The 12294-nt window shown below is 38.8% G+C and overlaps 1 protein-coding gene across 11 annotated transcripts in view; it reads left to right on the forward strand.

The window, feature by feature from the left end:
• The window catches only part of EMSY (EMSY transcriptional repressor, BRCA2 interacting), an 81433-nt gene extending 69562 nt beyond the window's left edge, over positions 1-11871 (forward strand). For 10 of the 11 annotated variants that reach the window (XM_067750410.1, XM_067750406.1, XM_067750409.1 and 7 more), the window contains 4 exons: positions 1928-2079; positions 4060-4623; positions 5591-6091; positions 9849-11871. In XM_067750410.1, coding sequence (XP_067606511.1) covers positions 1928-2079; positions 4060-4623; positions 5591-6091; positions 9849-10043 — 1412 coding nt within the window. In that variant the 3' untranslated portion in view covers positions 10044-11871. The remainder of the gene's footprint in view (positions 1-1927; positions 2080-4059; positions 4624-5590; positions 6092-9848) is intronic. The other variant, XM_067750415.1, reaches the window with a different exon arrangement.
• Positions 11872-12294: the final 423 nt, after the last annotated feature.

A 12294-nucleotide genomic window follows, 5' to 3' on the forward strand; every position in this document is an offset into this window, starting at 1 on the left:
TTCAATACTTATTTTAATATAAACCTTTTTTCAGTTTGATTGAACACATATGAAAGATTTTATTAACACATATAATTTAAAATGTACATGTAAAGCATATTGTGAAATACAGTAAGATACTGTAGTACATTTATAAAAGAATACTGCTGGTGCTACCTATAACCTCATATCACATGTAGGCATATGTATAGCAACAATAGAAAAACTGCATTTGTGAATTTAGATAGAATATGTTATAAAAATAAAGCTTGTTTATATTTCACTGGCTAGTTTTAAAGTTCTGTACTGTAACACATAAATGGCACTTTTACACTGATTTTTGTAGTGTTCACCTTACCCTGGGTCACTCCACTATGACTTTTTAAAGTATGGAACCACTACTACTTGAAATTGTAGATCAAGATATATGAGAATTAGAACCACGGATTATTGAGAGAGTTTTGATACTCTCAAAATCCTTAGCTAATTTTACAGATTTGTTTTAATCTGTTCCTGATTCAAAAAGTTGGTTTCCTAGTGACCATAAGCATTTTTAAAGGTCTGTAGAATAAGAAGTGATAATTGTTTATACTGTTTAAAAAGTTGAAATTGAGAAGACTTCCCTGGTGGCACAGTGGTTGAGAATCCGCCTGCCAATGCAGGGGACACGGGTTCGAGCCCTGGACCAGGAAGATCCCACGTCGTGGAGCAACTAAGGCCGTGCGCCAGAACTACTGAGCCCGCACGCCACAACTACTGTAGCCTGCGTGCCTAGAGCCCGTGCTCCGTGACAAGAGAAGCCATAGCAATGAGAAGCCCACGCACTTCAACAGAGTAGCACCCGCTCGTCACAACTAGAGAAAGCCTGCATACAGCAACCAAGACCCAACGCAGCCAAAAATAAATACATTTAAAAAAGAAAAAAAAAGTTGAAATTGAGGCTGATTAAAAATGGTAGTTTGGCATCAACATAGATGTATCGTTTTACATCTATATATAAATGTAAATATAAATGTATAGTTTACTCCATGGGACCTTGTAGCAAGAGACTAAGAGGTGGGGTTGTTTCCTAAACTATACTCTCACTCATTTGTGTCAGATGAGCTAAATTTGAATAGATGAAAGAAAGAACACTGACTTTTCTGTTATTTTGTTAACTTTATATTTTAGTACTTAACAATTTAAGGACAATTTTCAATTCATTACTTCATTTGGTCCTCTTCTAAAAAATAAGTTTTTATCCCAATAAAAAAACAAAAATAAAACAAACACAAATAAAACCTCTAAATTTTAGAGGTTAATAACATAGAGTTTAAGTGACCTCTTCAAATTCACATAGCTGGTTGGTGGCAGAGCGGGACAGAATCCAGTTGTGACTCTTGGTCCAGTTCTCTTTCTGCAGTATCACCTTGACCTCTTACATCTTTAGGATATGAGACAGTGTCACTTTATATATAAAGGAGTGAATGCTTCTGGTTTTTGTATTGCATCTGGAACGGGGACCAAGAGATTAAAGAACTTGTACTGTCTCACTGTCCTTAAAGATATTAGTCTGGGATTTGATTGCAGAAACTGATTGTTGTTTTGTTACCTTAATGGGGTAAAGGTCACTGGAGAAAGAGTACAACTCACAAGAGGATATAACTTTAAGGGATTTGTTCCTCCTTTGTGATAATAGTTTTCACAGTGCTTCCACATACATTTCTCATCTCATCCTTCTAATAGCTCTGTTATTCCCGTTTTACAGATGAGGACACAGAGTCTCAGAGAAGCTAAGTGACTTTTTCAGAGTCACACAGCTCATAAGTGGGCAGACTCTGGTCTTCTGCCTCCTAGTACCACACTTTCTCTCTGTGATGCAATCTCACAGACATTTGTTTCAAATGACTGCTGGTTACAGATGCTGTGGTGATTTCTAGAGAAATATCATCACCTTCTCTATTTTCAGTCAGCCATCGCTCCCAGCCCCAGCAGCCCTCCCAGCCTCAGCGAACCCTCCTCCAACACGTGGCTCAGTCACAGACTGCAACACAGACTTCGGTGGTGGTGAAGTCCATCCCAGCATCTTCCCCTGGAGCAATCACCCACATCATGCAGCAGGTTGTATCTCTTCTTTTTCCTCCTACCTTCTGTAACTGCCTCCTTCCTGAAATAAGGTTTAGTTTCATCTCCTTTTATAAGAGGGGAAATAACTGAGTTGAGGAGTGTTTGTATATAGTTCTTTCATCTGTGAGGAGTGAGTAAGGGAAATGAACTGAGAGTCTTAACACCAGAAAGTAATTAAGAAATAGTATTCTTGGATCTTCTGTGAACTCTTAACATTTCAAAAGGGTGAGGCTATCTAGATGAATCTATGACATCAGAATTGGTCACTGTTTCTATGTATTTTATTGTTATGGAAGGATTTATCACTGAGGTAAGATTTTCAGATGAAACAGAATTTGGCTTGTTTAGCTGTTTGTTGCTGTTGCTGGGTTTTTCATTTGTTTTACTCTTTGCTTTTATAATGAATCCTTATGGAAACATTAAGTAGGTAAATAAATATTTGACTTCTTTCATTTTTTAACATATTTATTGAATATTTTACTTCTTTTACTGTATGTGATCAGTTGAGGAAGAGACTCACAGGAAGGAGAATGAATTAGTATGAAACAGAAAATCTGGTACCAAGGGTAATGGGGAAAAGGAAAAAATATATTGATGACATTGATTTTGTGCCAGATACTGTGCTTTGAGCTTTAAATACTTTAACTTGTTTAATTCTTGGTATGATCCTGCAAGGTGGGTGAATTATCTCTCTTACAAATGAGGAAACTCATGCTCATAGAAATTAAATAACCTATTCTGGGTGGCAGAGCCAGGATTTAAACCCAAAGCATCCTGCCTCTATTATAAAGTTATATCATAAATATCAGATTTAAGCATGACTTATTATTAGTAGCCACATAAATTATCATTACCCAGCTGGTAGAGGTTGACCCTAATTACAGGCAAACTACCGGAAAGGCAGTGAAGAAATTGTTGAATTAAAAACCTATATGCGTAAGGTCATTATGAGATAGGGCAGGGTTTCAGTTGAATCTCAAAGTTTTAAAGTTTAGAGTAGATGTGTAGCCTTTGACAAGGCAGTGGGAAGGATGGGGTTGGGGTGGATCTTCTGTCAGTGAGGGAAGCCAGATGGCCAGAGGTTTTGCTGGGTGTCCGCTCTCAGCCTGGAGTCTGGCCCTCGTCTGGCTGTCCTGACATTGACCTTCCTCAAGACACCCAGAGAGGTCGGACAGCTGACCCTAACCATGTCACTCAAGATCGCTGCCTCCTCCCAACACTGTTATAACTGACACCAGGCCATCTCCCTTTCTACTGACAGGAACACTCTTGTCCCCTCCCCGGTCTCCTTCCCTCCTGGGAGCCAGGTCTCTGGGGAGCCATTGCCTGGTGGGCCTAGAACCCAAGCAAAGAGCGAGGAGGGCTGGGGCAGCGAGCAGTTCATGCAGACCTTGGCGTGAAGCCTGACGAACCGTCTCTCCACTCAGAGCCGAGAGGCCCTCTGTGGGGACTGGGATGGGCACGGCCTTCAGATAACGCCTACCTCTGGACCGTGCTGGATGGATGGGCACACGGCCAAAGTGGGCTTCTCTGAACCTTGGCTTTTCTCTGGCTGCCTCACTCCTGGGTTGCTGCGTTCTTCCTTTGGACAGGTGAAGAGCTCTGATGACCAGGCTGGAGAGCTGTGTCCTGAGCCAGGGAGCCTTTTCTTTTTCTGTGTCGTGCTGTGCTTGCAGGGCATCCTTATTTCTCTTACCTATAAGTTCTGGGCCCTCTAGGACTTTGCTTATTGCAGTGAGTTTGGCCAGTTTTTGCAGTACTTAATGTTGAAGTACTAAGAGTTGAAATTATAAGAGTCTCAATCTAAGGCCCCCTTTAGGTTTAGAAACCTTGGGGTTTTTTGGTCTTTTTAGGTTCTCCCTTCTGAAATTTTTTTGAATGATTCTTGTAATCAAGTCTTTTCCAATTTGAGGAAAATGTAGCAATATAGGTGTTTTTCTTATTTCATTCTTACTTTGTGCCTTTTTTACTTAGGCATTAAGCAGTCACACTGCTTTTACCAAACACAGCGAGGAACTTGGAACTGAGGAGGGCGAGGTTGAAGAGATGGACACTTTAGACCCTCAGACAGGTCTGTTTTATCGATCTGCCCTGACTCAGTCACAGTCAGCTAAACAGCAGAAACTTAGCCAGCCACAGCTGGAACAGACTCAGCTGCAAGTGAAAACTCTGCAGTGCTTCCAGACTAAACAGAAGCAGACCATCCACCTGCAGGCAGACCAGCTCCAGCACAAACTCCCGCAAATGCCCCAGCTTTCCATCAGGCATCAAAAACTCACCCCTCTCCAGCAAGAACAAGCACAGCCCAAGCCAGATGTACAGCACACACAGCATCCCATGGTGGCCAAAGACAGGCAGCTTCCTACCTTAATGGCACAGCCCCCACAAACTGTAGTACAGGTGCTTGCAGTGAAAACCACGCAGCAGCTCCCCAAACTGCAGCAGGCTCCGAACCAACCAAAAATCTACGTGCAGCCCCAAACCCCCCAGAGCCAAATGCCGCTCCCAGCCTCGTCAGAGAAACAGCCGGCAAGCCAGGTAACGGAATATTGATAGCATGCAAAGTTAAACTTCTCTGTTCACGGAAAAAATGAGAACATCACGGCCCTATCGTGATTAGCAGTGCATTCTCCTGGCAAGAGGAAACTCAAAAGCCTCATTACACTGGTATTACTTTACCCCATCAGAAGGTTGACATTAGGGAAGAAATGCACGCGTTAATATAGGAAGAAAAAAAAGCATAGCTCTCAGAACTTGATTTTCCAGGCAGTTTTTAATGAAATAACTTCAGCATTGATCAACAGTGCCTAGAAGCGATATCCCTAAATTATTTTTAATTTTTAGGTATAAAATATTTATTTCCATGCCTGTAAACTCTATTTCTGTGGCAATAATGCTAAGTAAAATATAGTCTTTTAAGGAGCTTCATTGACCATCTTCCTTTGTAGTTTTACATCATCACGATTTGGTTAATAAATTTATCTTCTAGATTTATCTTCTAGATTTTGGAGGAATTATCTGTGAATATTGAAAAAAAATTATATTATGGAAAATCAGTGGCTTTGAAGTGATGTATGTGTGTATTATAAATACATATATATAGAATATGTTTGTATAAATGTATTTTGAAGCAGAAGATTGAAAAAAAACCCTACTTTTTATTTTAAAAAGCTGAAGATTATATGAAATAACTTGAGATCGGTTGAAGGTATACTGTGTGGGGATGTAAATCCCAAAGGAAAACAAGGCTGCTGTGACTTTTTTTTCCTTTACTGTTATGAACCTTGGCTGGCTGAACAAAGGTTCTTTTGACCCCTCCTCTTTTACTAGGTTTCTGACAAGTAATCAGATACTTTCCCATCAGCCCTCTTCTTAAAACACCGAGCTTCAAAATATCTTCCTAGTATACCGCACGAATGTTTCTTTTGCCATATTGTCTGGGGTGTTTGATAGGTTTTCTCAAAGATATGTAGCTGTAACACACACAACCCCAATTTGTTTTCAGGTGGAGCAGCCAGTTATAACCCAAGGATCCTCTGTTACAAAGATAACTTTTGAGGGGCGCCAGCCTCCCACAGTTACAAAGATAACTGGTGGCAGTTCTGTGCCTAAGTTGACATCACCAGTTACAAGCATATCTCCCATTCAGGCCTCTGAGAAGACAGCAGTGTCAGACATTTTGAAAATGTCTTTGATGGAAGCTCAGATTGATACAAATGTAGAGCATATGGTAGTGGATCCCCCAAAGAAGGCTCTTGCCACTAGTATGCTCACTGGTGAAGCAGGATCATTACCCTCCACCCATGTGGTGGTGGCAGGGATGGCGAATTCCACTCCCCAGCAACAGAAATGTAGAGAGTCCTGTTCAAGTCCATCTGCTGTTGGCCCTCCCCTAACGACAAGGAAAATCGATGCACCAGGAGTGCCTACGACAGGCCAGTTCATGCGTATTCAGAATGTAGTCCAAAAGAAAGCTGAAGAGAGCCCAGCAGAAATTATCATCCAGGTAAGAATCGGAAGGAACACCAGAAATCTTGAGCATATTGGGGGTTGTGGGTTTGGTGTGTTTTGGGATGTCACAGGAAAAGTCAAGCCAAAATGGGAAAGAGATTTATCTTTGAGATGGCATATGACAAACTTGGTTTACTACCTGTTACAAATTTATACTTACTTTCTGAAACAAAGTCCTAGAAAATTGATGGATATTGTCACAACAGCACACCTTAGAGGCAGTCAAGGGCCCTGGGCCCATGTGTCTGCTTGATTCATAGATGCAAGCCACACTTGCCAGTGTTGACTCAGCAAGTCAACCTACAAGATCAGCAACTTCCCAGGTCAAACTTTGGGCTCCCCAGTCTTTGCCCAAAGAATATAAGTAGTTTGTACTTCTGGGATATAACTGGATTGTACTCCTATTTCAAGTTAGTTTCAGGGACCCTTTCCTTGCAGAAACACAGTTCTTGATCCAAATTTATGGTTTTCAGGACAATAAAACCTTAATTAACTGAAATGTCTGGAGAAACATGTTGTAAGAAAATGTTTCTTAGTAATTTAATTTTATGTCTAACCTGGGATTAACCGTAAAGCTTTGCTTTTTATTTCAATCATTGTGTTATTGAAAAATCTTATTATGGTTACTGTCCTGCCCTGGTAAGTACAGGCTAGTGAACATGATGGATTATTCATTGACAGTAGATCTAACTATGCCTCACATTCCCTTCATTTTAAAACTCATCTGTCATCTTGTATAACAGGTCCAGACTGAAAAGTTACACTGGGTCCAGAGTAGCTTTTAGAAGTTGTGTTTTATTTCCCTCTCTCCTTGCAAGGTATCAGGTTGTTCTCTTGACATTTATCGTTTTTGCTTGGAAGGTGTCAGAGCAGCACATTTTAGTTAATTGAGAATTTGGATGTATTGAAACGTGGATAGTCTAGTATTTACCGTAGACTCACTATTGTGTGACTTAGGTGTTCCTATAGTAAATTTTGCCTTTCCTGCGATGCCAAGCCATGAGAGAATGCAAATTGACCAATATTAATCCAAATATGATTTAACTTAATATGGGGGAAATGCTTAAATGCAAATAGATCTGGCCATTAAATTATTCAAATAATTTGTTCCTTCCTGTCAGAACAAATGTTAGTGAACTAAATAATCCTTGACCAAAGGATTTGTTACGTTTTCTTTCCACCTGCAGAGGTAGGGTTTGGTGAAAAACGAAGTTTCCTGGCTTTGCCATTCACTGTGTGACTTTGGGCAAGACTACTTAACCTCACTGTGCCTTCGTTTCCTCATCAGTAAAATGGGAGTAAGGAATGCCTACTTTACACGATTGACATAAGGATTACACAAAATTGAGATGAAGCACCTAGCACAGTACCTGGCTTGTAGTGATTGCCCAATAAATGGTAGCTATTACTATTTTTACTAAAATTTACTGTGGCTCCTGGGAGTTTAAATTGGTATACTCACTAAAGTGAAAATAATTTTGAATAACTTATTTAGAAATTATTTTCTGTACTTTGTGAAAAGGGGTGAAAATGTAATTTGCTTCATGTATCAAGGATGACAGCTAATGAGTGGGTTCTCTACAAGAATATCAACTAACTTTTAGCATGTACCATATGCTGGGTTGCTGTGCCAGAGGGAAGAGCAGCATAATGATTAAGAACCAAGCTTTTGGAGTCAGAAATGCCTAGATTTGAATCTCACCTGTACTCCTTAACCACATTGTGGCTTGGAGCAACAGAGTTAACCTCTGTCCCTGTGATGAAATGGAAACAATAACACTTAACTCACAGGGTTGTTTTGAGGATTGAGAAAATGTATATAAAGCAGCTGGTTAAGTGTCTGATACAGAGTAATACTCAATAAGGATAGCTTCTGTTATTATAATCATCACTAATATACGGTTAGAACATTTTCAGGTCTCACTAGTTATGCTTAGCTTTGACCCAAAGTATTGATTTTTACTGATTTAGTAAAGAACCTGTTGACATGAGTGAAGGAAGTCTGCAGAAGTTCTTTGATTCCTTAAAAACTATTCTGTAAAAATTCAGCATGTTTAATATTAAACGCTTTGTAGACAGATAATCTGTATTTCATTTATTCATTCATTCATTCATTCCACATGTATTATTTAACCTCTGTCTTCCAGGCACTGTGCTAGTTGTGAGGATAGAGGAGTAAACAAAAGGAATGTATCTTCTGTTCTGAAGGAGTCTATATATGTGGAATTGATAGAATTTTAGAACTGCAATGATCTTTAGAGCATATCTTCTCTAATTATCTTATTTTACACAAGATTAAACTAAAGCTCAAGGAAGTGAAGTGACTTTTTCAGAGGTCCACAGCAAGTCAAAGCCAGAGCTGAACTAAAATTCTGACCCTACCTGAGACTTTTTCACAATGATTAGCTATATGGAACAGGGGCAGGAGGGTGAGGGAGGAAAAACAAAAAAACTTCAGCACCCTAGAATCAATGCCTAGGCATCTTACACTATTTTCTTGATAGTATTAAACTTAAATTTGCATCTTCCCTCAGTAGATGGTTGTTTTGGTTAGGTATATTTTCAAAGTGCTGATATTCAGCTTTGCTCTGGGGTTTTTATGTTAAAGATACATTATTCATTTGGAAAGTATTTATTGAGCATCTAATGTGTGCTGGGCCCTGTTTAAAGTTATGGGCATCTAACACTGAAAAAGATAGTTGAGTTCTGTGCTCTGGTCCGTACTGTCTTGGATCTTACATTCTAAGGGTGAGAAGAAAACAAAGAGATGATAAATGCAATGAAGAAAATGTAACAGAACATAATAGGAGTGGGGGGTGGGATCGAGCCAGTACTCTGGTTTCCTTTCATAGAAGAAAGGCTTTTCAAAGCCTTTTACTCTAACCATTTGAGCTAAGATGCAGATGACAAGATGGAACCAACCATGTAAGGATTTGGAGGAGGAGTATTCCAGGAAGAAGGGAAGAACTAGTGCAAACACCCTATGGTACCAGTGAGTTTGACATAAGGCTGGAGCCATCCATGGTAAGGCTTTTGATTTCATAGCAAGTACAATAGGAAACAATTGTAGAGTTTTAGGTAGGGGTATGATATGAACTGATACACCTTTTAAGAAGGTATATAATAAAGTTGAGAAAAAAGAATCTGACAAGGCAATATGGCCTAATATGTGTTTATCTATTGGTATTTTTATTGTTCAAAAGACAGTTTTGTCCTCCCTAGTCTTATTTTCAATAAAGATTGTTATTATGTGACCCAAACAAATAACTTCCCCTTTGAACTACCAAAGGGCTTAAAATATATTATGGTATCAGCAGATTAATCATTCATCTTACAGATAATAATAAGCAAAATCTGATTACATTTACATTTAAAATATGCTTAATGACCAAATAAAAATGTCCTTCAAAGTCTGTCTCTTGAATTAGGCCCAGACTTCAGCCTCCTTTGTTAGAAGAGGCACCATTAAGGAGTAGAAAGATCACTTTGAGTTGTAGAGGACTTGGGTTTGAATCATGGCATCCTGGCATTAACACTGACCAACTGTGTGACCTTGATTAAGTCGCTTACTATCTTAGTTTCCTCATTTGTAAAATGGGAATAATATTAAGCATCTAGCACAGTGCCTGGCATCTAGTAGTTGTCCAATTAATGTCAGTTTCCTTTTTTCCTTCCTTATTGTTGAGGAAATCCTTCTGTCACCTTTTTTTTTTTTTTTAAACTGTAAAGCTCTCCTGTGTCTTCTCTTTCAGGCCATTCCCCAGTATGCTATTCCTTGCCACTCCAGCTCCAATGTGGTAGTAGAGCCCAGCGGGCTCCTTGAGCTAAACAACTTCACCAGTCAGCAGTTGGATGACGATGAGACGGCAATGGAGCAGGACATAGACAGTAGCACAGAAGAGGGAACCGAACCCAGCCCCTCTCAGAGTTCTGCTGAACGGTCCTAGTGTTTTGGACACAGGAGTGCACTTTAAAACCTACTTGGTTACCAAGTGTCCAGGGAAGCCCTTGTATTTTGATGTCTAAAGAGAGCACTTTGCCCATGCTTAGACTGTGGACCCTGAAACAGCAGTGTTTGAACAAGGATTGCTGCAGGAGTAGCATTTTAAAACAAGATAAAATTCACAGGGGAATGTACTTCTTTTTGAAAAAAGAAAAAGATGCACATCTACAGTGACGTGAGACATGATATTCTTTCTCTGTCGGACCATGGCTAATGGAAAAGTTTGTCTTGCAGTGGAAAGCGACTTTTCCTGTGAATGTTCCTCAGCTGGTTTCTACTGAGCAAAACACCATCAAAAAAGGAGAATGTGAATAGTTTGTATTTTGAAACAGTGTGTCAGGAACAGTTTTTTTTTAAATCTTGTATGTTTTTGCAAATCCCTGCAAGTGCTGAATTGGTTAACATTTTACATCTGCTCAGTTCATATTTTATCAAATAACTAGTTCTTTAATACTGGCATTAAAGAAAACTTGTTAGATGGTAGAAATCAGGTCCCTAACCCGTGGGAAATACTTTTTGGGTGGCTTGTACATTCTCACCAATTGTATGCTAATTTATTGTGTTGTTGTTCCTTTGTGCTCTAGGCAGCACACTTGCCTTCTATTTATTTAAATGTAAACATTTCAAAGCAGGCCATATTCCTTCTGACAAATTTCCTGTACGCTGGGATTGCCTACCTTTTCCATCTCCAAACCTCCCTCTTCTCCTTTAAGAAAACTTAATGAGAAAATGTTTCATTGTGAAACAGAGGAAAAGAAACATTTTCTGATCCAAAGGAAATGTTCAGTTATGTTCAGGAAAACAAATTATTCATATGATGCTATCTTAACATTGAAATTGCACATTCATGTTGGACTGAGACTTTGAAAATAACTTTTACATAATTTTGTTTACCCCCCTTTGAAATGTATAAAAAGTTCATTTACAGTTCTAAGTGTAATGGTTTTAAACATTCTACCTTTTTAGGACACGATTTGTTAAAGCAATATGTTTGGTCTTGTGATCACTGTCTGTCACAAGTAGAGTGAGGGGTAAGAGGGTGGGAGGGTAAGAGTCAGTTTTGACAAGTTGTGGCAAAGGAAACTATACTTTTCATTTTTTTTAAATGTAAATAGAAAAATTTTTAACGGTTTTATATAGATTTCACTATAAATAAGCGTTTTAAGACTGACAAATGTTGAACTGTACATACATATATCAGCATAACTGCCCAATTTTTTGGTGCTGAAGTACTGTAAGTAGAATTCATCCATGGTCTCCGAATTTTTACATCTATATCTGGAAAAAAAAACTGTGATCCTGTAGTTAATAAATTCCCACTGAAGTGACACTGAAGATTTAAACACAAGCATTCACAAGATGCACTGATCTCTGGTAGTTGTCATTATTTCTGCTACGTGATAAGGACTTATACCCATAGATGGAGCTCTTGGTTATTATTTTGTTGTACAAATTCACATTGAAAAGACTTTGTGACTGTTTCTAGTTAAGTAATTTTTTTTAACCTCTTAGGTCATAGACTTCTTTGAAAATCTAATTATACTATGAACTCTCTCACCAAAAAGATACACATGCCAATATACACGTTAGGTTTTGCATACATTTTTAGGGGTTCATGGGCCCCTAAGCCTATCCATGTATTCCAGGTTAAGCCCTCTGTTATGGTCAGTCCATTACTTACAGATGTAAGTTTTTATAAAATATCTTTTAAATATTCATGCATCAGGTAACAAGAGCAAACTTGAATAAAGTCATTATGTTCTACTTCTACATATTCTGGCACCATAGCATACCTGTGTCCCTTTGAGAATTTAGCCTTAATATGTTTCAGCAACTGAAATGGCAAATGAAATTTCCATAGTCTTCATTTTTAAAAATTAGTATATATTTTAACAAACTATCAAGTGTGGGATATAATCTTTTTTCTTTTAAAGTTGTTAATTTCAAGGAGAGCATGAATTTCAGTTTATTCGACAAATATTAATTAAGCATCTTCTGTGTGCCAGGTGCCATTCTAAGCACCAGGAATATACCGTAGTGAATAAACAAAATCCTACCCTAATGGAGTTGATAAACAAGGTTACCTGCTGATGAAATGGATACGAAGGCTAAAGGAAAGAGGTAACAAGAGTGGCTCTTAGATTTCTTGATTAGGTAGGTGGGTGGTGATGCCATCTCCAGGCATACTTTTATTG

Source organism: Pseudorca crassidens, chromosome 9, assembly GCF_039906515.1.
Source record: "Pseudorca crassidens isolate mPseCra1 chromosome 9, mPseCra1.hap1, whole genome shotgun sequence".
In the NCBI taxonomy this organism is placed as follows: Eukaryota; Metazoa; Chordata; class Mammalia; order Artiodactyla; family Delphinidae; genus Pseudorca; species Pseudorca crassidens.